Source organism: Drosophila willistoni, assembly GCF_018902025.1.
Source record: "Drosophila willistoni isolate 14030-0811.24 chromosome 2R unlocalized genomic scaffold, UCI_dwil_1.1 Seg167, whole genome shotgun sequence".
NCBI lineage: Eukaryota > Metazoa > Arthropoda > Insecta > Diptera > Drosophilidae > Drosophila > Drosophila willistoni.
The window spans coordinates 15,876,259-15,903,305 of NW_025814050.1; the positions used below are offsets into that span (position 1 = coordinate 15,876,259).

Sequence of the window (27,047 nt, forward strand, 5' to 3'; positions counted from 1 at the left end):
ACGATCGGCGCTTTAGGTGTCAACAAAACAAAATCAAAAAAAAAAAAAAAAAACAAGAATTAAGCCAATTGTTTGCAAAGAGAATTGGACCCTTGACACATTCCCACTCCCCGAAAATGCTGATCGATGGGAAATTGATCCGTGACATTCTCAAGTGTCAACCCGAAACGGTCATGGTGGCCTGAGACTTAAGAATCACTTTATAATTGGATTTCAATATTTTGCCAACTAATTGTCTGTAATTGATGCTTCGGGGCTTTTGGTTTAGATTTGCCTATTGATTGATCACAAAAGTGGGATACTTGAAAGCAATTTGAACTGAATTTTGATTCTTTATTTATGGATCAAGACTTTTTTTTTAGGGAAAGGCAATTTAACAGATAGGATTGATATAAAGAAGAGAATTTTTTTTACACATTTTTTAAGCAAAAAGTATATTTATAATTAAAGCAAAAGGCTAACATTATTCACAACATTTTTATTTTCATTAATTTAAAAAAATTATAGTATTTCCTGAGGAATAAATTTTTTTAATTTATCAAATATTTATGATATTCTGCAGTTTTATGTGTCACTTTCCTACTGCCATTTTGTATGTGGTTACAAACAAATAACCGTTATTTAATAACGTGAATTTTTTTAAATAACTAAAATAGATGCCTTTAAGTATGCAAAAATGTCATTATTTTACAGACTTGAATCTAAAAATGAGTTGAAATTTTCAAAAATATTGAAATCAAATTAAATTTTTTAGGAAATTTTGATTCATTTTGGATATGTTGAGGATGATACGGTGATATTACGGAGCACTATGAAGGTCGAAAATTTGTTTGACCAAGAAAAATTTCTTTGACCAAACTTTGATTGCCTATCCGACTCGGAGTTTTGGGGGCCAAATTTACCCTTTTTCACCCCCCGTAGATCCGCTACTGAGGCTAGTATATACTGCAGGTTGTATATCTCGGACTCAGCTGGATCGGACCACTATATCATATAGCTCCCATACAAACGGCAAAGTCGCAAACAGTGACTTTTCATAATAACTTTGCTATTTTCTGAGCTATTGTCAATGTCAAAAAATTTATATTGGTGAGTTTATTACATCTAAACATAAACTTCGTCATTTTCTTTACTAAGATTGTAGGCCGTTCTTTCGCAAACCTTAGATTTTTTAAATAAAACGTTTTTTTCACTTTGACGGCTATAGGAAAAGGAAAGAGTAACAAAAAACTTGCAAACTTTGTCGCGGTCAAGGTGAGCCCCAGCCCTCTGGTTTAATAATCATTTTATTCAATAGCAGAAATTCTCGTTTGATGATTTGCAATTGGATAAATATTGTTAGATTGGTAGTTTACAAATAAATATATACATATATTTTTATATACTGATATACTGATAATAATATTAATAATAATAATTATGTACAACTAATGTGTTGCCAAATTCAAGTTGAAATTGTTGACTTGACTGATTTTTTTTTTTTTTTCATCTTTCTATATTTAAACAAAACTCCTTATCTATATAGTCAGTTGGACTCAAGATGCCTCTCGTTAAATTTAGTTAACATAGGTATGTATGCATCTATCTTATCAACTAAGTGAAAGTATATTCCATAAAAATTATAGCTCCTCTTATCAACTAAGTAAAAGTATTTTCGATTAAGATTTTATATACAAAAGAGGTATATAAAGTAGATTTAGGCGACATGAGAAACCAGTTAACAATTGTACTACAATGAAAGTTCTTTGGATATATTTGGCAGTGTCTTGCATGGCCATTAGTAGGTGCTCTGGAGAAGAAATATTGCAGCCTTCTAATTTAACATTCGATGGACCAGTGGATAGTAGTCTGATATTCAATAGGTAACAATGATATTTGTATGTTATATACCAAATTTTTAACACTTTCTTTTAAGTTTGACGTTAAAGGCCAATTGGAGTTTAATCTCCTGTCCACTAGGGTATGGTAAAGAAGGCATATATCAAATTACTCTTGCAGGTCTTGATCCGTTCCCGGTCTTATGCAATGCTCAGATTGCCGGAGCTGGTTATATTGTAGTGGCCAGTCGGTCAGACGTCAATTTAAATTTCTACAGAAATTGGACGGAGTACAAACATGGTTTTGGAGAACTTTCCGGTGATTTCTTTATAGGTCTTGATAAATTGCATGCCATTACCAAATCTCAGACCTACGAATTGTATATTCATTTGGAGGATTTTGATGGTAATACTCGATTCGCACGATACGATGAGTTTTACATTGAAAATGAAAATGCACTTTATAAACTGAGCAAGTTGGGCACCTATACTGGAGATGCGGGAAATGCCTTTCACACAAAGGATCAGGCGTTTTCCACATATGACCAGGATAACGATGCAAGTGAAACCAGACATTGCGCCATAGAGCGCCGAGGCGCCTGGTGGTATGAAGTTTGCACCCGAAGGTGTGTTTACTGTTTAAGTTTAAAAAATATGTACATTTTTCTAATATTCTATAATTTTTCTTAGCAATCTGTTTGGAACATATTACGTTGGGGCATATACCAACCAATGGGCTGATACAGGCCTCACATGGGAGCTATGGCGCGGTCGCTATTACTCGTATAAGGCAATGAAAATGTTGATAAGACCCAAATACATTTGCTTGTAAATTGTTTCAACGAATTGAATTCATAAAATATTAAACATGGATACACATTTCTTTCAAAAATTTATGTTCTGCGGCAGAAGTTTGACAACGGTAAGCAAAGGGGTCTAAAATATGGTAGGGGAGGTTAAGGGTATGAAAACATTTACACAACCGAATCTATCCCAATCTACTGATTGAAAATTTATTGAAATTATGGCATACAATTCCCACCAAAAAACATCCAACTATATATATAATGGGAATTTCACACTGAAATCTATCAATTCCCTATGGCAAGCTCTGCTGATATGGTTCTTGGATTCTGCAAGCAAGACTTCGTCTGTTCTGTAATTTTCGGGTCTGCTTCAGTAGAGTTTTGAACTTTCGTCTGAGTGGACTTCGAAATGTTGCTAAAAATACTTCAAATATTTTTGCTATTCCTGGCAATTGGTTTATGTGAATTTTATGTTGAACACCTAAGACAAATAGATTATATCAGAGATGATTACTGTGATGATTATTGCGCTAATGAATGTACAGTGAGCAATTCCAGTGAAAACAATAAAACATGTACGCAAACCGAAAAAACTGTAATTACTGATAAATATAAAATCGAAATATTGAATGAAAAACGTGGTAGCAAAGTATCAATAACTTGGAAAACTAATCTGGTGAACCTAACTCTGCCTAAAAAACTGATTGCATTTCCCATAAAAAAAAAATTGGGCTTCTTCGAAATCATATTTACGGGAACTATTACAGAAGATACACCTCTTCAAGCTAATCAATATATGAAAGCTCTTAATTTATATTATGCTGAGGAAACAAATATACTATATCAATATGAACGTTTAATAACGGAATACGATGTTGATGTCTTAAACGGACCAAAGCAAGCACGGATTTGTTGCCCTAATCTGAATAAATATGAACAACGCAACATGTCCTTCATTTGGAATAATTATTTATCAAAGAGAATGAGCAATTTAGTGTTTATAACTTTTTATTGTAATGACACACTCTTTTTTTGTAATGACACTTTTCAATTTAATTCACAGTTAAATGGAATTGAATTTTATGACACAACTTTAAAAAACCTAAATTCAATTATTTTTAAAAATTTAACAGAACTAAAAACATTGTCATTTGATGAGTGCACTTTGGACAACACTGAGTTTCTGAGGTTGGTATTATGCTTTATACATTTTTTTTAAATTAGAACACAAATTAATTATTAATTTGATTTCAGATCAACTACACTTCAGAATAATTTAGCAAAACTAGATTTGTATCTTGCTAACAGGATTGAGCTCAAATATTTTACAAGTTACAAAAATCTTCAGATTATTTCTTTTGAAGATGAGGATAAACCCCATTATTCGCAACAGATAAACAACACAAATATGACAGCTTTTGTTTGTTCACGATTTGATGGATTGTGTCACTTTAACCTCGGTATAAACGGCTTACGTTGCCCCACCTCATGCAATTGTGGTTTGAAGGGCGGTGTATACGAATACACTGAAAGTCCATTTGTAATAAACTGCACTCGACAAGGACTAGAATTTATTCCGAAAAAATTACCTATTCCAATTGTGGGAAAGACATATCTATTATTTGAAGGCAACGGTCTAACACAATTACCAAATACTTCGTCAGAGGGCTATAATAATGTACGGAGACTTTATATAGCTAATAATAATCTAACTAACATACAGATTGATCAACTGCCTAACAATCTAGAATGGCTCGACATACGAAACAATAACATAACGTCCTTGGATCCAAATGTAGCCGCATTTTTATTAGAGCGAAACGATAACTTGACCCTGGTACAATCAGGAATAAATTGGAAATGCAATTGTAACAATACAAATCTTCTGAATTACCTTAAATTGATGAAAAAAGAGGAGGATTATGATGATTATGATGATAAGTATCATAAAATTAACAATCGTGTTAATTTTTACCATATAGAAGGACCTTGCCCAGAGTCCTGCACCTGCTGTGTGAATGGATCTGAAGATCAATTTATTATCAATTGCTCGAGTAAAGCTTTGGAAACATTTCCCGACTTGCCGAATAAAATACTCGGAGAACCATCACTTCTACTGGATAATAACTTCATCGAAACTCTTTCAACCTCCTCCCTACGGAACTCCACACTAAGAGAACTACACTTGAAGAACAACTTTCTCACCCATATTCATCTGGATCAACTTCCATCCGATCTCCAAGTCCTGGATATTCGGCAAAACAACATTACAGGACTTGATGATGATGTGACACAGTTCATATCAAAACTAAGCAATGTTCAATTGTCGGAAAATCCTTGGCAATGCAGTTGTAAGTTCACCAAAGTTCTTGCACATCTCAGGAAAGTAAATTTGACAGAATACCAAGCTGCTTTATGGCGATGCAGTAAACAGAAATCCTGCCCAGAACTGTGCACCTGCTGTAAAGAAGATGAGAGTCGGAGATTTATTATTAACTGCAGTAATCTGGGATTGCCCGAGATACCCTCTGAACTACCCATAACTGAGAATGCGACTCTTCTGTTTGAAAATAACAACCTACAGACTTTAGACAACTCCACCAAAATTATAGGCTTTAATCAACTGAAAGAACTTCATCTGAGGTACAATAATCTTACAAAAATAGAGGTTCTTCCAAAAAGTATTCAACTTCTCGATATAAGAAACAATTCTCTTACGACACTGAACGAAAGTGTAAGGGAGTTTCTAACACAAAAATCGAATATGTCCAGTTTGACCATCTTCATATCGGGCAATAAATGGATTTGTCATTGCAAAGAAATACGTTTTTTTCGGTTCACCAAGAATCTGGCAGAGAATATCAAGGACCTGTGTAAGACAGAATGCCACGATTCCAGATTGTTTGTTTCCTTGGAGGAGATAGATCTATGCCCTGAAAAAATTCCTCGATATGTCATCTATTTCACATCGTTCATAATGCTGAGCTGTCTATTAAGTTTCCTGCAATGCTTTTGGAAGTCCATTGTCATGTGGCTATACGAAAAGAGATTGTTCCTGAAACTGACCACTCGTCTGGAGAAGGGCACGGAGACCAAGTACGACTGCTTTTTGGCCTACTGCCATAAGGATTCTCATTTGGTAAGTGAGTACGTGCAAAAATTGGAACATGGACGCAACAGACTTCGTCTCTGCTTCTACGAAAGAGATTGGCTCGCTGGTGAACCAATTCCTGACTGTATTTGTCACTCTGTCGAGAATTCCAAGTGCATTGTCATTTTAATGACTAAGAATTTCCTCAAGTCGGTCTGGGGTCGTCTGGAATTTCGTTTGGCCCTTCATGCCACCTCCAAGGATCAGTACAAGCGGCTCATTGTGATTATCTATCCGGGCGTGGAGAACTTTGATGAACTGGATGGCGAATTAAACAGCTACTTGAAACTGAATACCTATCTGATAAGAAATGATACCAATTTCTGGAATAAGCTTATCTATGCCTTGCCCCATAAGATAATAGATGAGGACGAGGAAATAGAGATGATCAACATCGAAACTTAAATTTATATTATAATTCATGTCTTTAGTGTGAGTATTTAAATATTATTTTTGTCACAAAATTTTTCTACAATTTGTAACCTCAATTTCAGGTGTGTAATTGTTAGCGAAAAATTGTATACCAACGATTATTGATATCCTGATGACAATAACAAGTTTGTCCCGAATCATCAGTTTAAGTCCTACCTATACGATATAATTAATCAATTAATATTCGTCTGACTTCCCACACACATTTACCTAATTACAAATTACATGATCTAAAATTAAATAATGTTGCAAAAGAGTTTTAAAATTTAGTTAAGAAGAGATATTGAGGTCGAAAACATTTAATGCATTTAATACGTGTCAATATTATACCATTTAGAAAGAGTTATTTTCGTTTCATGTTGAGTTTTTTTGTTGCCCAAAAACAAAGATTAAAAATTTTAAACAAACAAAAATGAATCTTTAAAAACCTTATTAATATCGCCTATTTCAAGAATATCCATTGATCTTATAGCTTTCGTTTTCAATTTATGTCAATTAGCTTTCTATTGCTAAATAAAGTAAACTGAACATCAGAATTATAAGTTGAATTTTGAAACCCAAAATAAATCATTCTACTTTACACCAAAAATGATAAGTTAAAAGGGGGAATGGTTATATCCCGGAACTGCAAGCGAACACAGTCAGAACATTGGAATTATAAGAACATTTTTTTGAAACATCGAAACTTATATTTGTGTAAAACATTGAATTGGCCCTTTAACTGCGACTAAAAAGTGTATCACTTTTAAAAAAAAATAAGTTTGTTTTCGACCAATATTATAATATTTAAAAAGTCTTCAGTTTAATTTTAAAGTATTTGAATTAATTTACATTAAATATACATAGTTACACATACATATGTGTATAGATATTTAATTTTAATTAATCACACATACATATGTGTATAGATATTTAATTTTAATTAATCATTGACTATAATTAGTTTTTAACACACACTTGAGTCTAAGCACGGATTTGCTCTGGGACATTTTCGGGTGTGGCAGGTGATTCTGGTGCAACGGCCGGGGACGATGGAGACGAAGATGAGGTCTCCTTATCACCGGCTATAACTTTCTGTAAACTTTCTGGTTTAACTAGGCCATAGACATCGGCATATTGCATGAGATCGCATATAATTGGGGATTCCACAACCAAAATATATTGACACGTCTTGGGCTCCAACAAATACATGGATACAGCAGTGCCGCTTGTGGTAACCGGAATACAGGTAAGTTTGACATCCACCTCACGAGGCGCATTTGTCCGATCGCAATGTGTGCCCTTCTCATAATGATGCCAAATGGAGGAGGTAAATGCTGGACGCCGACTACCCTTGTCGGGATTTAAATTAACCCACTGTCGATGCGATTCCTCAGAGAAGTAGCCGAGAAATAGCTCTACCTCGCTGTTTTTATCCTTGTGGAACTGACGTACGTGACGACCATAGCAAAATTCATATTTCCACCAGCCGTTTCCCTAAAAAGGATGCGAAAATAAATAGATAAACATAAATATAATATTCCTGTTTGGTTTCACTTACACCTGTAAGACAATTCTTGCCCGAGATAAAGTCTCTAATGGGTGTCAGATCATTTGTTGCCGTAGGTCCAGTTCCAGAACTTGCTGCGGCCATAGCTCGGGATAAAAGATGCTGTTGATAGTCATTGTCGACCTCGATATCACCATTGGCCATTAGCTCCATAATTATTTTATCCACATCTCCACTATACTTAAACGTAACCATATCACCATCTGCCTTGGGCCACAATTTGGCCGGTGCCTTTGCCGAATCTTTCTCTTTCGAGAAGAGCAAATCGTTTTCGCTCTCGGCCCACTCGCTTAGTTCCCAGCGCAACATGCCCAATGGTTTATGTGGCTCCGAATCCGAATTGAAACACTTGATGGACAACTCTTTCGTTTCCTCTGCATGAAAACCCGGTATCGCACACAAAGATGAGGTCAAAATAATAGCCTCATAGTTACAGGATGATGTCTCCTTAAACGAATAAATATCATCCTTGCCGTGCGGATAGCACACATAACGCACCATTGTCGTACGCGGAGCATCAATTATGTCGCACATTGTGCCATCGGTGAATTCCATTTCGAAATATGGATATCGTGTATTATCAATTCTTAAGGTCTTATATTTGGGTTTGGCTCCGCTCTGACGCTCAGCATCCCAGGATTTAGTTAGTAATTCCGTTTTCTCCTCATTCCATTTGCCCAGATAATATTCCTGGAACTTAACATTTTTGCCCTCCCGCTCCTCGTGATACTGCCGCACATGATGACCATGGCAGATTTCATAGGACCAATAGGCTTCAATGCGATACGAGCATGTTGGAGCCGAGAATATTGGCTGCAACAAGGTAATGGGAGCTGACAAAGAGAAAACATAAATAATTGAAGTCCCAAATAAGATCACCATAACATGTAGATCCTTACACAGCTCTGGCTTATCCGATTTTTCCTCCTCTTTGGGTTTCTCTAGAGTGGGTATCAAACATTCATATTTCTCCTTATCCTGCGTATAGAATGTTCTAAGCTGATTGCTCAGATCCTGCAGTTCAAGATTCAATGTTTTATTAATTCCAACAATTTATACACCACTAACTTACCGGTTCACCCGATCCCAACAGTTCGGGCACTGCAAATTCAATTTTGTACAAAATGGAATCATCAAAATCTTTGGCTTCGTGTGCCACAACCGCCACATCAATGATAGCTGCTACAAGGCAAATTAGCAGGTGGACTACCTTCATCTTGTCTAATCGGTAGTTTTTTGTCTAATTGCTGTGTTTCATATTCCAAAGCAAAAACAATCAAAACTTGCTTGCAATTTTTTTATTTTGGGCTACGTGTTGTTTTTATCGTCTAAAACAGATGATTGGCTTGAACAACGGTCACACTGCCAAAAATACCAAAAGTATAAAATTAATACTTGAAATACATTTCGATAAAGTCGAATTCAAATAAAAGCAAAATGATTGAAGCAGCAACAGATAATTTGATAAAACTTAAAATAGAGAATTTACAAGAAACCAAGAACAATCAAATAAAAGCATAACCAAGTCCACTTTCTTACATATATGTATATATACATACATATGTATTATAAAACTTTTTAATTAAGTCAGAAAACTAATTTAAATAATTGTATACCCTTGCAATCAAGCAATTGGACAAATTAACTACATATTAGTAAGTATAAGTATAAGTAGTAACTATTGTACAATTGATTGATTAATAATTTACTGAATTATTCCTATTACCATTAAGGTATATATCGCAAATATATGAGATAACAATTAAAAAGTAATTAAAAAGTTAATAATAATTATTAATAATAAATAATTAATACAAAAATGTTCTTCGACAATCCCTCAAAATATAAGCAGTTGCTTTAAAATATTTGGTTTGAACTGTTAAAATATTATAACAATTATATAAAATCTTTTTTGAAGTCGATAACTGAATTTCACAAGTGCCTAAATCTAGAATGTATTTAGATCAGACTTACTATTATTATATGACGATCATAGTATGATCAACAAATGGGTTCACACACATGACACATTCGATAAATAAATAATAATTAATTTGGTTTCAACTAAGTTTTATTTTCATTAACATATGTAAAAAAAATCTCGATCCTAAAATGCCTATCTCATTTTCATTTTATCTGTATCCGTTGTGTCCGTATTCCAACCGACTTCTTTGTGCTGATCATGATCTAAGGGTATTTTATCAATAGCATCCAGAATGAATTGCAAAGAATGCCCTGTCCTTGGCAACCAATCCATGAGACGAGAGGTTGCTGATGGTGCTGGCGTTGCTGTAGTGCCATCACCATCATCAACAAAGTCATCATCTCCACCAGATAGTGATCGTCCACCACCCAAATAATCCGTATAATCATAATCACTGGTTAATGGATTCACCTTGGAGTAGTAAATGGCTGCAAAAGTTGAGTAGATAATCAAAATTGCTGTGCCAACCTGGAAATTAAGAAACGAAACTGATGAAATATACATTTTATTGGATATGGATAAGCAACTAACCTGAAACACAGCCCAGAATTTGTAAGAACCTTCGGTAATGACGAAATCATAATAACCCTTGAGAGGATCACCCTTAATGTAGCGTCCTTCGCCAACATCGTTGTCCAGTTCAGCCTCAGCCGCGCGTCGCTGACGTAGACCACGGACAGAACTCACTTTATCAACATCTCCTTTGGCACCATGACGTGGTTCTACTTTAGCGGGAGCCAAAGATGTGGATTCCTCCTCTGACTCCTCGGCGGAGTCTGTAGATGGAGTTTTGTTGGTGGTCGTAGATGTAGTGGATGTTGTTGTTGTGGTTGTTATTTTATTTTTGTTCTTATTGGCCATGGCTGGTGGTTTCTTTGAATTTATTCTAGTTTTCTGCTGCTGCTGCTGACGAAGACGCTGCTTTTCCGCCTGTTTCTGGGCTAGCTCCTTTTTTAAAACCTCCGCACTTTGTTGATGACGCTCACTGACCGCATTCCAGGCGCTCATAAGAGCCTGATATAGATCCCAGATTTGTTTAAGACTTTTAAGAACTGTTAACAGAGTGGATTCCGACTGAACCTGTGGCACACCCATTTCAGTGTGCGGTTGGGATGGTGGTGCCTGCTTGGAAATGCCTGTCTCTGGACGTGGACGTGGTTGAAAGCCCATGGGATAATCATAGACATCATCATAGGCTGGATATGGTGACCTGGGGCATAAGACGAGATGAACATTATATTTAGAACGTAGATGGAAGAGAATCAAATTTCTTACCGGCTGGGTGGAGTTTCGAGCTTTCTATTATTCCCATCTGAAGGTAATTGAGATTTTTTACCATATTGCCATGCTGCATAGTAAGAGTCATAGGGACGGGATTGAGCAGCTCGTCCCTCAGCTGTCTCCTCTGAGGACGAGCTGGACGAACTGTCTCCTTCATAGCGCTCTGCACCATAATCCTCTGGCACATCATAATAGGGATCCTGTTCATAGGACTCAGAGCCGGCTTGAGGTGGACCAAACGCATCTTGTCGTTGGGCTAATACTGGAGCAGAGCTCTCCGAATTCACTACTATTGCCCGCTGTTCCTCATAATAGTTATTGCCCTGAGATGTTACACTACTGATATTGCCTGTTTCTCTTGCAATACGTTCCACAGTGGCCACTTCTTCTTTTTGTTCCGTAGTTGTATTATTAGCATCGCCTTTGAAATGCTTCCACAAACTATTCACTATAAACACTTCCGATTCACCACCAGATTGACTCTGGGCACGACCAGCTTCAAGCATTGCTACCGCCGTTAGGGTCAAGGCAAAAAGCATTAAGCTTAATATCAATATCCACAGACCCGACCAAGGTCGTGGTTTCGTTGACATTTCTTGATAGGCTGACATTATCCTGTATTTTATGTGGTATATCCTTTATCGGCAGGAGAACCAACAATTGGCACAGCCAGTTGGCTTGAAGTTCTATGGTCAACTAACCATAGCAACTCGATTGATTGCTCCAGAAAACCTTCAGGTGCTAATACACACCGAACAGTGATATCTAGAACATCCATGTAGTTGGAAAGGTGCTAATACGTTGGCCGTGTACAGCATGATTATGGGAACAGTGCTCCAGTTTCATCTTCCATATTAACGGTTCAAAGCAATTAACAAGTCCCATCCATCCATCGACGGATCTACTCATTCATTTATGCATATTCTAGTGGGACAGACATTTCTTGTTTATCTGAAAATTCTGTTTGTGATCTTCTTTTTTCGCGGTGAAAGTGTGTACAACTTGCCTTGAAAGCGCCATATTTTAGGAAGTCGTAATTACCTCCGCCCATTTCATAAAATACCCCCCTTTTGGCGTGTGGCACGCGCACTATCCACGATCTTTGAAGATCTAGATACCGATACCTGAACGTGCCTCTTTCATTAGCTCCAAAAGAAAGCAATCTCAATTCACCCATGAAGATATCAACTGTTATATGTCGCATTGACATAGTACTTGAAAATAGAAATGATTATCTTTGTCTGGATTGTGGGTGGCCAAAAAATGCACCAGTCTCTGTGCAATAGGATCTCTATATCTGTATTTAATAGTTTATTTTTGTTTAATTTAATCGGCACTTTTAAAATTTGAAACGTACCCACATTTACTTAATCCAAAAAATATGCATTATTTTTGTTTAATTTGCAATTTTATATTATGTTTATCTAGTAATAACACAAGTAGTATCTGAATGTTTGTAATTTAATTGTTTTTGCCAAAACAGAATACGATTCCTTCTGAAGTTCTTATATAAACAGATCTAAGTGTTTATATATTAGAGTTTGTTGACTTTAGCTCTTATAGTTGAGGTCTCAGATATCCTTCGTCATAGAGACTTAATCGAAAATAGAAAAGGCCTCATTAAAACATTGAATTGAGAAAAGAGAAATAATAAAAAAATTACTTTATTTATAATTGTCATGTTTTAGGCATGTAACAGAGAAAATATACATATTTTTGCAATTATAATATATCAATGTCAAGAAAAAAAAATGATCATTTGACTAATTTACTCGATCGTATAATCGTTATAATTTTTCTCTTTTACTCAGAGTACCACAGTGCACAAAAAGGTAAAATCATGAAATATTTGCATGTTGGTCATAAGAATTCATGTAGAAAAAGCAAAGTAGAGTTTTTTAAGTGTTCCCCAATTAAATTAAAAAGTTTTGGAAAACTTGTTCCTATTTGTTTTAATTTAACTAAAAACTTGAGTAACTGCCCTGCCGTCAAAAATGAGAAAAATTTAATGAAAAATTTAATGAAGAAAGAGATAAAAGACATAAGCCCTGTTTGGTATAAAAAGGGATATTTTTGTGATTTTAACTCGATTTTGGTAAACGAATTTAATTTATTCCCTTTTCTTGTTAGAGCATAAAACGAAACCAATCTAAAAGATTGAAAAGGTTAAATAAAATTAAATTAAATTGAGGATAATTTAAACGTTTGCATTACAACTGAAGTAAAAAACGAGAAATCAAAAGTATCGAAATTATCAAAAAGAATTTGCAAAAAGATTTGTTTCAACATTGTTTTTGGTAATCGAGAAAGTAAAAATATATGATGAATATGTATAGATACTCCGCCGACCACTTTCATCTTACATATATTTGAATAAACAGATATACATAAGATATATAGAAAATTTAACGATCTAAATTGTTTCTATAAGCAAGACAAGCCAAACTGAACTTAAAAAAACTATAACTATTTATAACCGTTGGTATAAATAAACTTACAAAACAAACTTACATACATTTCTTGATAAGAAATGTCTTTCCATCTCCCTCTTTTTCATTTGGCAAATCATCATGGTCAAATTTTACAATGTTGGCTGTAAAACTTTCATTTGTATGCTTATTTTACACATTTCTCTAATTGCAGAAACGTTTAGTCAATTAAAAAAAAAAAAAACTCATTCAGTTAGTAAGAAAAGGTCAATGGATTCCTATTCAATGATTCGATGTCATTGTATTTTTCTCTAGCACTAAATTCTACATCTTTCCATAAGATATGGGAATTGTACTATTTCTAATGCGTCATTTATTTGTTAACAAAACAAGAACTCTTGCCGGCTACAAACAAGTTTTTTTTTTACACATTTGTTTAGTTTTTCAATTTGTTGTTCTCCTCTACAGCACCAAAAAAAAATAAAAAACAAACACAAAAAAAAAGCTCTTTATCAGGTGATTTGTTTGAGAGACCTTCACTACTAGAAACTGCTTCAAAAAAACAATAAAGATTGTTTGAAATGAATCAATAAATGGTGAAATTTTAATAGCTAAAATGTATATTTAAGATGATTAATATGCTATGCATGATATAAACAAGTAGGAAAGAAAAAACACCTGATCAACTTTTGGATGTTTCTGTTTATATTGTTTACCAAATATCAACAAATACGCAATTTAAAAGCCGGCAAAATATTCCGAGAGAGTAAATGATGGAGAGAGAGAGAGAGAGAAAAAGAGAGTGGAAATGAATGAATGTTATTTTAGGGTTATTTTCTGGAAGCTTCCAGAATTTTTCATTCAAAATTTTACAATGTAGAATAGAGATAAGGAAATATATTGATCTGTATATTGGCTACTTATAAACCTCTTTTTATAGTATTTGTTGGACTGATAAAATCATATTTTTTCCAAATATTGATGTGTATTTTGAGGCAAAAATGCACCATGATTGTGTTTAATTTTACAAATAACTTTAACTTTTAGGCGACTAAAATTCGTTTTGTCATGGCAATCAAGAATAGAATCTGATTAAAAAACATTCTTAAGAATTTGTATGCTTTAATTAAATTAAAAAAAAAGTGGAAATTTTTACTGAATCCCAATATTTGTACAGAACATTGTTGAAATGATCTTGTAAATCTTCCTTGAAAAATATATACGCTGTACATTGTACATAAGTATGTTAATTTATATTCTCATCCGGAAGATATTAAACAAAAACACTCACACTCGTGTTTAGTTTGAACTTTAATTTTATGGAAGGTTACGGGAATATTTCCGTTACATATTGAAAACAAAAAAAAAAAATTTCTAAAAACATTTCTGTGTACATAGTATAAGTACATAAATATATGTACATACATACATGTATGATAAGATGATGAGTATGTATACGACATGTACAAATACATTTATAATATTTTCAAATAAGAGTAAATATAGATTACAAAAAACACAATTGACAGCTGTGTCGTTATTGTTATACCCTTAATTAATAGAATTTGCTCTTGCTTGTGGGTAGACTTTTTACGTTGTTGAACGTCTGAAAAAAAAAAATATATAGCTAATAATTTTATAAATTTAAAGTAATAAAAGTATTGATCTAACTATTAAAGCTCTGAAAGGTCTTTGCTAATAACATTGATTTGCTAGATTCTTAATGTACCCCTATTGCAAGGGTATAACAAAGAAAAAGCTGTTGCAGTTTGCATTGAGGATATATGAGACATGTGAGACATTCAACTGAGTGCAAATGAGTTCAACTAAAAGGCTATAAATATGCAGTCAAACTCTCTCACTTCCACATACACACACACACGTATAAAAATGCATACTTTGTGGGGGCCGTTTAACACACACACACCTGTAGGCACAAACTAACAAACACATGTTCAGAGACGTAGTCTGAAATCAGAAAATCCAAAAACAATTCTCACAGGATTGGCATGAGTTTTGCACCCCTTTGAACGTTTTTTTTCTTCTGCCCATGCCCATACACATCCACACATAAGTATGTATATCTGTATATGTATGTATGTTTTTATGTGGGAGGGCTCGCTTAGCTGCTAATTTGACATTTAAGAAAAGAAGGAGTAATAGAAATAATTTAATTTAGTTTTCAGTTTTGGTTTTCTCTTTATTTTATATGTAATACCTAGAGCAAACTTCATAAAGCTTAATTAAACTAAAATTATAAGTCTGAATTAAGTTTAGAGGAAAATGTTTAAGCAACTAGTAATTAGTTATGTGTTATAATATTTTGTCTTAATTTTTTTGTTTTGTGAAGTTATAAATTAAAAAAAATTGTTATAACATTCACAGTTTTTGTTTTTTTTTTCCAATATGTATGTATGTTATTATGATTTTCTCTTTCTCGTCTCGTCCGCAATGCAGCCTGCTGCACACCTTTCTCTTCAGTTTCTTCTCTGCTTGGCTGCACGCGGCCTCTGCTTTGATTTTTAATTTTTGCCTTTTCTCCTATGAGTAGACTCTCTCGGTCGGACGTTTTTCTTTCTTTTTATAACCTTTAAATTCGCTTTGATTTCCTTTCACACTTTACTTTTCTCTCCTTTTGCTGGATACTTTCTTCAATTAAGTCTTGATTGACCTGACATCAGTTTTTGCAAGCCTTCTTGTTATTGTTGTGGTTGGTATTCATGAGTTTGGTAAGAATTTTTCTCGAGTGGCCAGAAGGATCAAAGTGATTGGTATGCTCAGTAGCCTCCTTTTTCGAACGTTGTTTGCCACTGTGACTGGAGAAAATGTGCTTGTCATGGTCAAAGTTGTAGTGCTCATATTCATCATAATGGGTTTCGGACATTTTGGAGCGTTAACTTCTTTTCCTTTTGAGATCTAAGTTGCAGTTAAAGGTGTGTTGTTTGTTTTATTTGTTGATTTTTTTCACAATTTTTTTCAAAATTCACAGTCTGTCGCCCTTGCGACTGCCTTTTATATGCGGGGCACTGAGCTTTTCTTCGCTCCAAGAGAGAGAGAGAGAGAGCACTTTAGAGATGCCAGACTGTAAAACTTGAGAGTTCTAGAAAAAAATATTTTATTTTGAAACTGTTTTCAACTGTGAAACTGTTAAACGTATTGTAAAATCATTCGGAAAACTTACAAATGCAGTTTAATACAAAAGTCTTACTACCATATTTCAAAAAACTTGCTTGTTTATGTAAAATCAGGTTAAAACTAATTATCATTTAAGATGTTAAGATTTGAAAAGAATTTCAGAAACATTCTGGCTACGCCAAAATGTGCTTCTCTCTCTCCAAAGCGCTCTCGCTCTTCCCATCAGAAAGCTTTGGGGTAATTTTTGCTGCGCAATTTAATTTTCATTGTATTTACAAAATGCGCGGTAAACAAAAAACAAAAGCAAAAACAAAACGCTCACCACGTCAAACACTTTTTTATATTTTTTTTTTGCCTTGTACATTTATTTAAATTATTTTCATAATACACACGTTCTTCAAGAAAATGTATACATATGCATACAGACACTGGCTGCTGCTTATATAATGTCCCTCCGACGTGATAAATGTCACACAGATCAAGAACTTACCTATAGAATTAGTCATACCCAAATTTCCTGACCTACATAAAATAGTTCTCTCTCTCGCTCTCAGTTTAGCTTTTCTCATTTGTCTAATGGTTTTGTTACCTCAAAAGGTGATAAGAATTCCCTATCGCCATTTATGCGTCACTTGAGGTAAGGCGCAATAGCGGGCCAAGTTAGATAAGAAAGTATTGGCCCCAAACATTGTTGTGACTTGTTTACATCTAGGAAAAATATAAAGAAATACATGATGAGGATAAAAAAACAGTTGATTTAAATAGGACGATCTAAAGGATTTAAAAACCTGCTATAATATTTATTTATAATTATAGTTATAATTAATTTTTTCTGTTTTACTTATTCATTTATCAGTCAAAATTGTTTTTAATTATAAAAAAGTAACGCTAAATCACATTCCACTCGGATCTAGAATTAGTTTAAATTAACTTTAATAAAATAATTAAATTATCGGATAATCCCGAAAATCCTTTCTGGCAATTTGTGATTTTAAGGAATATATAAATAACATTATTCAATAAAATAAATTCTAAAATATTTACCACACATCGTGCTATATTTAAACATTAAACTATATAACCAAGTTTTTCTTTGAAAATATATTATAAACCAAAATATTTCCATTTTCAAGTAAGTATAAAATTTACTGTTGTTGCGTGCTCATTCGACGGCTTAAAGCAAATAAGATAAAACTAAATGACTTTTTCTTAAGACAAATCATTTTTATAGTCAATTTTAATATTACCTTTGCAGTGGAATTTCATTCGATATTATTTTTCGTATAATTCTAACTTAACTTTACGAAAATATTACTAAGAATCAATCTTTATTTCAGTATTTTTTTGGGCAGCAGCGTTTTCAAACGTTTCTCGCCAGTGATTTGTGTCGATATTGACGCAGGTTTTTCTCCCTTTGAGCCTTTAGTAACTTTGCCTTTGAGTTCCAATGTACTTGATGGCAAACTACTATCTAACAGAGGAAGATCAAACTCATCGGACATCATTTTATTTTCAAATGGACTATCAACTATTTCGGACAATTCCAATTGAACAGCTTTCTCGGTATGGACACGATGAACATGTTCTTTCATTTTATCAGATCGATGCGATGAAAAGCTACACAATTGACATTTATAACGATTCAGGCCATTTTCGGTGTGTTTTAGGGCGTGTCGTTTTAGATTCTTGCTTTGACTAAATTTACAACCACATATTTCGCATATGAAATCCCGACCCTGTTTATGGGTTTCAATATGCAATTTCATATTCTCTTTGCGATTGGCGCGATGTTTACAACCAGCCACAGTGCAGGCAAAATATTCGCCTGTATGCAAGAGTTTATGTGATTTGAGTGCCTTCATGTGGGTTGTACTATATCCACAGACATCGCAAAGCATTTGTTTTTCAGGATTGTGAACTAGCAAGTGATTGGTAAGGCCCTGTTTCCATTTGAAGCCTTTGCCACAATGCGGACACAGATGTGGTGTCTCTGTAGAATGTTTAGGCAGATGAACTAACAAAGCAGCTCGTGTGGTAAAGCGGGTTCCACATTGCAGGCAAAAGAAGGGTTTCCGTAAATCGCCGGAATGTCGACGAAGATGGGTATCGTATTCCCGCCAATCGAGAAAACCAACTTCGCACAGAGAACATGTCAAATGGGATGGTTCACAGCTGCTCATGTGCTCAATCATCTGCTGGACCTGATAGCACTTAAAATCGCATCCAATGCAATAGTTAATCTTACTGCTAGACTTTACTGCACGTGGATTCTTCAACTAGAAAACAAAATATTTAGGATTAGCTGATGTTTCGTCTACAATTATTTAAATTGAAATACTTTGAAATAACTTTGCTGTTGCTCAAAAACATCATCTGGTTTTTTAGTTGGCTCTTTTTGCTGTAATTTCTCTTCGTCTATTTGATTATTGCTCACTTCTTGTGGTTCCTCGGGCTCTATTTGATACAGATTCATTAATTCGGTTACTGCCAATATTTTGGCCAATTCCCGAAAATGGCTCTCATGCTCTTTGGACACGGATACAATGTCCTCGTAGAAGAAATCCACTATGGTTTGCAAACATTGGGTACAGTGAAAATTTCTAATCGTCACTTTAAGCGGATTGTGTATGGAAAATTGCTGCTGCTTCTGATTGACCCCAATCAATTGGCTTTGGGCAGCGACTACACAAAAATGGGCAGCAGCTGCCAGAGATTCGTCTGAATCCAATTCCAAGAGTAAATCGCAAAATTGTCCAGTGCGACGTTGATTGTTGAGATAGTTGGAGACCTTAGAGTGGAGCGGTTGATGAAGAGTTGGGACAGGCAGTGGTGCAGCCAACATTTTTAATATTGTTAAATTGCACGCAATAGATTGAACATGGTTGGGATTCAAAACTCGAGTCACAGTTCCGGGTCGAGTGTCCTGCTTAACAAAGGTACAGAGCTTACAGAGTTTGTATAATCCTTTTATAAAACAATTCAAAAATAAAAGGCTCTAATTTGTTTTTGTTTACAATTCTGTTATTAAATCGATAAGTATTAATATATCGATAAGAAATGCAAGGCTCAATAAATACTGGTAGTCGGAAATGCTAAAATACTGACCTTTTCAGCACTGTGAAGAATGGTCACACTAGTTAGTTGTTGCTTCGAGTTGCGTTTATTTTTGTTTTTCTCCATTTCTTTTCTTATATTTTGTTCAATTAAAATATATTGAAACACATTTCGAATTAACCTACCGAGTGCAGCACACGGCTTAAGAATGCACTGACGAAGAAGTTTTATTCGCATCAATAAATCTATTGGCCAAACAAGGAGCGGTGGCTTCCCTTCCTTCCCCGCTGTCTCTCTCATAAATTAATATTCACAAAAGGGTGCACATTTAATGTTATTTAAAAGTTATTACCTGTGACGTTCAAAACGGCGAAAATGCGAAGGTAAGTTAAAACCGTTCAGCATTTAAATGGATAATTAACTTTTTTATTATGCTCCATCCAGGAATCAAAACTCTTCGTTTTCCGCCTATCTTTGGCTATCAATGATGCTGTTGAACTTCGGTAGCCACCAGGCGTTGGCCAGTCTAGGTAATCCGGCCACTACTACTACCAGCACCACCAGCAGCGTTGATATAGATATGGAACCCATTGATGGCACCATGAATTATCGACTCTATGGCAAGAAGGGCAAAGATGATAAGCCTTGGTTCGATGGCCTAGACAGCCGACATATACAGTGTGTTCGTCGTGGTCGCTGCATGGAAGTAAATACCACAGGGAATACCTGCTTTGGCTCCAAATTGCCATATGAGTATACAAGTCTCGATTTAACCGATTATCGCAAGGAGAAGGAACTCAATGAAGCCTTACAGGGTTATTATGCTTTGAGACATGTACCCAAATGTTGGGCTGTTATTCAGGTAAGCGATCGAACTCGTATCACAATAACTATTAGTGAGGTATGCAAATAATGCAAAAACTAATTGATAAAACTAATAACGATGTTTAGAAATATGATTAGTAAAAGACTTTTTTTATTTTACAGCCATTTCTGTGCGCTGTCTTTAAGCCGAAATGCGAGAAAATCAATGGACAACAAATGGTCTACCTGCCTTCGTATGAAATGTGCCGGATTACCTTGGAACCGTGTCGGGTGCTTTATAACACAACGTTTTTCCCAAAATTTTTACGCTGCAATGAAACTCTGTTTCCAACGAAATGCAATAATGATGCACGCGAAATGAAATTCAATGTAACTGGCAATTGTTTGCCTCCCTTGGTACGGGCAGATACAGCGGCCAGCTATTATCCGGGCATTGAGGGTTGCGGCGTACAGTGCAAGGATCCTCTGTATACGGATGATGAACATCGTCAGATACACAAACTAATTGGTTGGGGTGGCACATTGTGCCTGCTGGCAAATCTTTTTGTGGTCTCCACCTTCTTTATTGACTGGAAAAATGCCAATAAATATCCAGCAGTTATAGTGTTCTATATAAATTTATGCTTTCTTATAGCTTGTGTGGGGTAAGTCTTTACTTTGAATGCAATAAATTGTCAAAATCATTTTATTTATGATTTTCTATTTCCCAGATGGCTAGCCCAATTCACTTCTGGTTCTCGTGAGGATATTGTCTGTCGCAAGGATGGCACTTTGCGTCATTCAGAGCCCACAGCTGGTGAGAATTTGTCCTGTATTGTGATATTTGTATTGGTCTATTATTTCCTTACCGCTGGCATGGTTTGGTTTGTATTCCTTACCTATGCTTGGCATTGGCGTGCCATGGGTCATGTTCAGGATCGTATTGATAAGAAGGGTTCCTATTTCCATTTGGTGGCCTGGTCGCTGCCTTTGGTCCTAACTATCACAACAATGGCTCTCAGCGAGGTGGATGGTAATAGCATTGTTGGCATTTGTTTTGTTGGCTATATCAATCATCCAATGCGAGCTGGTTTACTGCTTGGACCTCTGTGTGGTGTCATCCTAATTGGTGGCTATTTCATTACACGTGGAATGGTGATGTTGTTTGGTTTGAAACACTTTGCCAATGATATTAAATCTACATCGGCAAGCAATAAGATACATTTAATCATTATGCGTATGGGCGTTTGTGCCTTACTCACATTGATCTTTATATTGGTAGCCATTGCGTGTCATATTACCGAATTTCGTCATTCCGAAGAGTGGGCCGAAAGCTTTAGAGACTATATAATGTAAGTATTTCAAAAACTAATTGAATACCAGAAAGAAACTTAATAATTTTTGATTTTTTTTTCGTTAAAGTTGTCGCATTACTTCAGTTTTTGATGAGAATAGTTCGTGTAAAATTGAAAATCGTCCTAGTGTCGGTGTCCTACAATTGCATTTATTGTGCTTATTTAGTTCTGGCATTGTCATGTCCACCTGGTGCTGGACACCATCCTCGATTGAGACTTGGAAACGTTATATAAGAAAGTAAGTCTATTTACACCAAAAATAGTGTTTTGAATAATTTTATCATCTTAAAATATTTCTTTACAGAAAGTGCGGTAAGGAGGTGGTGGAGGAAGTTAAAATGCCAAAGCATAAAGTCATTGCTCAAACCTGGGCGAAACGCAAAGATTTCGAGGATAAAGGTCGTCTATCTATAACTCTTTATAACACACATACCGATCCAGTGGGTCTGAACTTTGATGTCAACGATTTAAACTCATCGGAAACAAATGAAATAAGCTCCACTTGGGTGCATTATTTGCCACAATGTGTCAAGCGTCGGATGGCTTTAACAGGAGCTGCAGCTGGCACTACGAATTCATCAAGTCAGGGACCACGTAAAAACTCTCTTGACTCCGAAATAAGTGTGAGTGTACGTCACGTATCCGTAGAATCAAGACGTAATTCGGTTGACTCTCAGGTTTCGGTGAAAATAGCCGAAATGAAAACAAAAGTTGCATCACGTACTCGTGGCAAACATGGAGCCGCTTCCTCTTCTAGTCATAAGCGAAATCAACGTAGACGGGATTATATAGCTGCCACCACAGGAAGGAGTAGCAAATATAGCACGACGGGACGCCGTGAGAGCAGCACTTCGGTTGAATCTCAAGTGATAGCCTTGAAGAAGACAACATATCCCAATGCTAGTCACAAAGTTGGTGTGTTTGCCCATAGCAGCAGTACCAAGAAACGTCGCTCGGCCAACGCTGGACTGGATCCTTCGATACTAAATGATTTCTTGCAAAAGAATGGGCAATTTATATTGCCTTTTTTGCAAAATCAAGGAATGACCACATCCTCCGATGAGGAAGAAAACTCTCGAGCCTCCCTCAAAATTCAAGATCTTAATGTTGTGGTCAAGCAAGAACTAAGCGAAGATGATCTAAATGAGGATGACGATGATGGACCAAAAATTGAAGAATTACCCAACAATTGCAATGGCAATGGCATCAAGCAAGCTGCTTTAGAAACGTTCCTCAAGAATATGCAAAAGTCAAATGAATCGAATAATGGCAATCGTCATTCCCGCAACTCTACACGAAGTCGGCAATCGCGTAAATCTCGCAAAGATCTAACCAAAGCAGCTCTATCTTCAACAACTACCGCAGCTGCAGCCCCAGCCAAAAATCTCTTGTCCAATGAACTATTGGCTCTCGATTTCAATCGAGACTATGCTCTCGATATGGCCAATGATAATTCATTGAGTGTTTCATCTGTGGAACTGGATGTTGCTCTTGATGTGGGCAGTCTTATGCATAGTTCCTATTCCGGCATATCCATATCGGGCAAGCCTCAATCTCGCAATAGCAAAACAAGCTGCGATGTTGGTATTCAAGCCAATCCCTATGAGATTTCACCAATCACTCATCTGCCCAACTTTGGCAATGAGGAGCTGCATCAAGCGATGCGTCTACTAAATGCAGCCAGTCGTCAGCGTAATGAGGAAATGGCAACTGCCACCGAAATGCAATCGCTTCTAGGTGTTGGACATCACACATCCTCGAGGCATCACAAGGAGCCAACTTTTATGAGCGAATCTGACAAATTAAAAATGCTTCTGCTACCATCCAAGTAGGGGGTAAGCATTTTACGATAAATCATCTGACGCAGACTTACTTAACCCAATGCATTTACTTAAGGTTTTGAAAACTAGTTTACTTTTATTTAGCCATACTCACGAAATACTTTGAAAAGTTGGCAAAAGCCTATGGAAAGTTTTCTATCAATCTTTTTATTCATTTTTCATTTTAATACTGTTCCGAATTTTAATTAATACCAATCGATTGGTAACTTTTTTCGACTATAGTTTTTGTTTTAGAAAACATCACATAATTAACTCACATAATCCATTTGAGAACATCAAGGCATAAAAACGAACCAAAGAGTCACTTTTTGATTTCACTAAACATTTCTTTTGGCAATTTGTTTGCTCAATATTTTCATTAACGTAATTTAATATTGAGCCTACTGAGAAACAATTTAAATAGGTCTCCAATTCAGTTGCATGCCTTGCTATAAATATTTCAATTTTTTTACAAACTTCAGATCATCGACGAATATTTATATCACATTTAATTAAATAGTTAAGAAAGAAAAGAACAAAACGAAAAATTATTCTTAGTTTGATAAAGTCTTTTATCATATAAAATCAAAATAGTTTTTAAGTTTTATCTAAAAGATATGAAAATTGCTGAATCTAACGAACGGAATGACATTTTTTTTACCTTTCTAAGAAATTTAAAACAGCAGTTCAATAGATTTTAATTTTTGTGACAAATTCAAACTAAACTCAAAACTCTCGATGCCAAAACATAAATAGACAAAAACAAGCCAACCATTCATTCAAATCTTCAACCTTATTCCAAAGAACTTGTCTTCCATAAAGAAATTTCCGACTGGTTTCATATATTTGTCTTCAATGCATTTAACTTTATCGAGTTCAAGAATTTCAATATCATTTATGATTAGTTGCAAAGTGCATAGAAGAACCTTCGGTCTAGCCGTTGAGGGGTTTTCATTGCAGTTTAACAAAATACAATAAATTCGAATACTACGAATATACATAACGAATACTCATAGATATTTAAGTTGCGAAATTTTCACATTTATTTTTACAAAAACTCCTCCTTAACCATTTTTAAATTTTACATTTAAGTGTGTTACTGTGTATGTAAATGACTGTTTTTTCCCCTTAATCTAAATAGAGTTTAGACTTTATATAACTATATAGAAACTTAAGAGGAAGTTGTTTAGAGAGTGAAAGCACAAACGAAAAGTGAAAGAATGTATTTTGTATTACAAAACAAAAAAATCGTGCCTACAAAAGTTTACAAAATTTTTTAAAGTTACATCTACGTATATTTGTTGTAACTAAAATAAAAAAAATATATATATATTGAAACTACCTAACCCTGTTTAATCTTTTGCTGCTGCAGCAGTTTTAATTCCGGTGCCCAGACAATCTTGTTGGCATACTCGCCAAGGAAATAGCAAACCAAATTGAAACCGACTAAGGCGGCCAACATCAGGTAGCGGAAAGGAAATGGTAATACTTCCAGCAAAGGATACACCCAGAGTCCACTGAAATAGCGAACTATGTGCAACCAAATGATGTAGAGTAGCATAAAGGTGAGATTACCGACAATGCCGGCCAAGCCTGGATAACGTCGGAAACAGGTAAAAAGATCTAAAATGGCCAAGAGGGCGACATTTGTGTGTACCACGTGGTTTAGCCAGCTGCCATGAACGAGAAAAGACAAAAGGAAATACATACGTTTAGTTTCACGCCCAGAAAAAACACCTTGCACCTTGCCTTACCTGGGAAATATGGCATCTAGTGCAGTGGGAAAGATCAACTCTCTGTCCCAAGCGTAGATGACCCAAAACGAAATGCATACATTATGAGCCACTGGAAAGGCGAATGTGGCAAAAACATAATCACGTATTAAACGTAATTTTGATTTTGAATGAAGTGTCACTGTATTATCGCCAAATATATCGTTCAATAGTGCCACAGTATGATAGAATGCCTGCAGGATGACATCCAGGAATGTTAGATATTTGAATTTGCCACCCCAACGTGTCTTCAATCCCTCCTCCTCATCGACAAGATCGGAGGGCCAATGGACTCGATAGTAGTGATAGTAAATCCCATACGAGAATTGAGCGGCAGACAGCAAATGCACAACAAATCGTAAATATTGAAATGCTCCACTTGTGTAGGCATCATTACACGTGTCCAGTTGATCATTGGTGGCCTGAGCGGCTTCTTTGGCAGCGAAATGTTCACGTAATTGTTTTTTACTCTTAGCCATGGCCGTATAAACAAAAATTTTAAAAAGTCAGTGAAACAGCTGACTTGAATGCTATGCGATAAAAAAGAAACAGGTTGGCAGCTCCAAGATGGAGCTCTGGTGGAGCCCCTAACAGAATAGGTCACAAAATGTTAATCAAATGTTATTGGAGGAAACAACAACCACCCTCCCCTCCCCACCTAAAGCCGTTGCATTTCTTTATAACAACTTTCACTTTTTTTACAATATCTGCAACGTTAAGAAAGCTAAAAATGCGCTTTTATTAAATACAATACATAACTCTATCGAAAAAATATAAAGGTTTTAAAATTTAAAGTCCCTAAGAATTCATATTTTCAAAATTGTTCTAAAATCTTGAAATACTTTTTATATATGTAAGTCGATACGTTTGATCATCAGATATAGAATCCTTTAAAATTTAATTAAGTTGACGATATATTTTCTAAATATTTTCAAAGTTATATATTATTTAAAAATTCCTCAAGTTGGGAAAGCTATAGATTTGAAATGTACAATACAATGTTATAAAAAATATGACAAGCTTGCCAGAAAAATTCATTTAGAGTAATAAATAAACAGAGTATTAAAATAAGAATAGGAATAGGAACAAACATATTCAAGGCAAGATTTAGAAAAAATTCTTTCTGTTCCCTAAAGTTAGAAAATGTGTAGCTTTAAGATATTGCGTATAGAGTGTCACATTTTATATTTTTCCTCAAATCCCAAGTACGTTAATAGAAGAAAAAACCCTTTTTTTTTTTTTGATTATTGTATTAAGCTAATGTTTCGCAAATTTTGTTAAAAAATAAAGCTCTTAATGGGATTTTCTTAGAAATATAAAAATATATTTTGTTGGTTGTTATTGACGCCTTTTGACATTTGGTTTATGGTTTTTAGGTTTGTTATTTTTTGGGGACCTTTTTGATAGATATCCAAACCTTTTTGTTAACCGCCTTAAGGTCAATGAATAAAAAAATGGGTCCAAATATGTGGAGAAATATTTAATATTAAAAAAAAAACAAGATCTGGCAAGATTTGGAAAATAATTTGAAAAAAATTGTAATCTGCCTCTCTAAGTTATTTTTTAGTAAAAGACGGAAATATTTCAGTTAATAGATTTCAAATTTATAATAATTTATAATTTTATGATACAATTTACCATTACTTAAAAAAAAAAAC

The 27,047-nt window shown here is 35.0% G+C and overlaps 6 protein-coding genes across 6 annotated transcripts; 1 reads left to right on the forward strand and 5 right to left on the reverse strand.

Annotated features, from left to right (window-relative positions):
- Positions 1-6,992: 6,992 nt before the first annotated feature.
- On the reverse strand, positions 6,993-9,097 carry LOC6642666 (endoplasmic reticulum lectin 1). The gene is made up of 4 exons (XM_002065110.4): positions 8,828-9,097; positions 8,655-8,769; positions 7,747-8,588; positions 6,993-7,682 (listed from the first exon to the last, which is right to left on the reverse strand). Exons 1-4 carry the CDS (start codon positions 8,969-8,971, stop codon positions 7,170-7,172), a joined length of 1,614 nt encoding a protein of 537 aa, XP_002065146.1. The 5' UTR covers positions 8,972-9,097; the 3' UTR covers positions 6,993-7,169.
- A 764-nt stretch (positions 9,098-9,861) lies between these two features.
- On the reverse strand, positions 9,862-11,730 carry LOC6642667. The gene is made up of 3 exons (XM_002065111.4): positions 11,015-11,730; positions 10,271-10,949; positions 9,862-10,207 (listed from the first exon to the last, which is right to left on the reverse strand). Exons 1-3 carry the CDS (start codon positions 11,629-11,631, stop codon positions 9,872-9,874), a joined length of 1,632 nt encoding a protein of 543 aa, XP_002065147.1. The 5' UTR covers positions 11,632-11,730; the 3' UTR covers positions 9,862-9,871.
- Positions 11,731-15,968: 4,238 nt separating this feature from the next.
- Positions 15,969-16,435, reverse strand: LOC6642242 (nuclear protein 1). Its single transcript, XM_002065112.4, has one exon. It carries the CDS (start codon positions 16,331-16,333, stop codon positions 16,127-16,129), a length of 207 nt encoding a protein of 68 aa, XP_002065148.1. The 5' UTR covers positions 16,334-16,435; the 3' UTR covers positions 15,969-16,126.
- A 1,042-nt stretch (positions 16,436-17,477) lies between these two features.
- LOC6642243 (oocyte zinc finger protein XlCOF6) lies at positions 17,478-19,594 on the reverse strand. The gene is made up of 2 exons (XM_023175864.2): positions 18,923-19,594; positions 17,478-18,860 (listed from the first exon to the last, which is right to left on the reverse strand). The coding sequence occupies exons 1-2, from the start codon at positions 19,424-19,426 to the stop codon at positions 17,913-17,915; spliced, it is 1,452 nt and encodes a 483-aa protein (XP_023031632.1). The 5' UTR covers positions 19,427-19,594; the 3' UTR covers positions 17,478-17,912.
- Positions 19,595-19,769: 175 nt separating this feature from the next.
- Positions 19,770-24,958, forward strand: LOC6642244 (protein smoothened). The gene is made up of 6 exons (XM_023175846.2): positions 19,770-20,021; positions 20,083-20,500; positions 20,626-21,107; positions 21,174-21,794; positions 21,865-22,035; positions 22,102-24,958. The coding sequence occupies exons 1-6, from the start codon at positions 20,014-20,016 to the stop codon at positions 23,627-23,629; spliced, it is 3,228 nt and encodes a 1,075-aa protein (XP_023031614.1). The 5' UTR covers positions 19,770-20,013; the 3' UTR covers positions 23,630-24,958.
- LOC6642245 (androgen-induced gene 1 protein) lies at positions 24,826-25,935 on the reverse strand. The gene is made up of 2 exons (XM_002065115.3): positions 25,372-25,935; positions 24,826-25,290 (listed from the first exon to the last, which is right to left on the reverse strand). The coding sequence occupies exons 1-2, from the start codon at positions 25,866-25,868 to the stop codon at positions 24,960-24,962; spliced, it is 828 nt and encodes a 275-aa protein (XP_002065151.1). The 5' UTR covers positions 25,869-25,935; the 3' UTR covers positions 24,826-24,959.
- Positions 25,936-27,047: the final 1,112 nt, after the last annotated feature.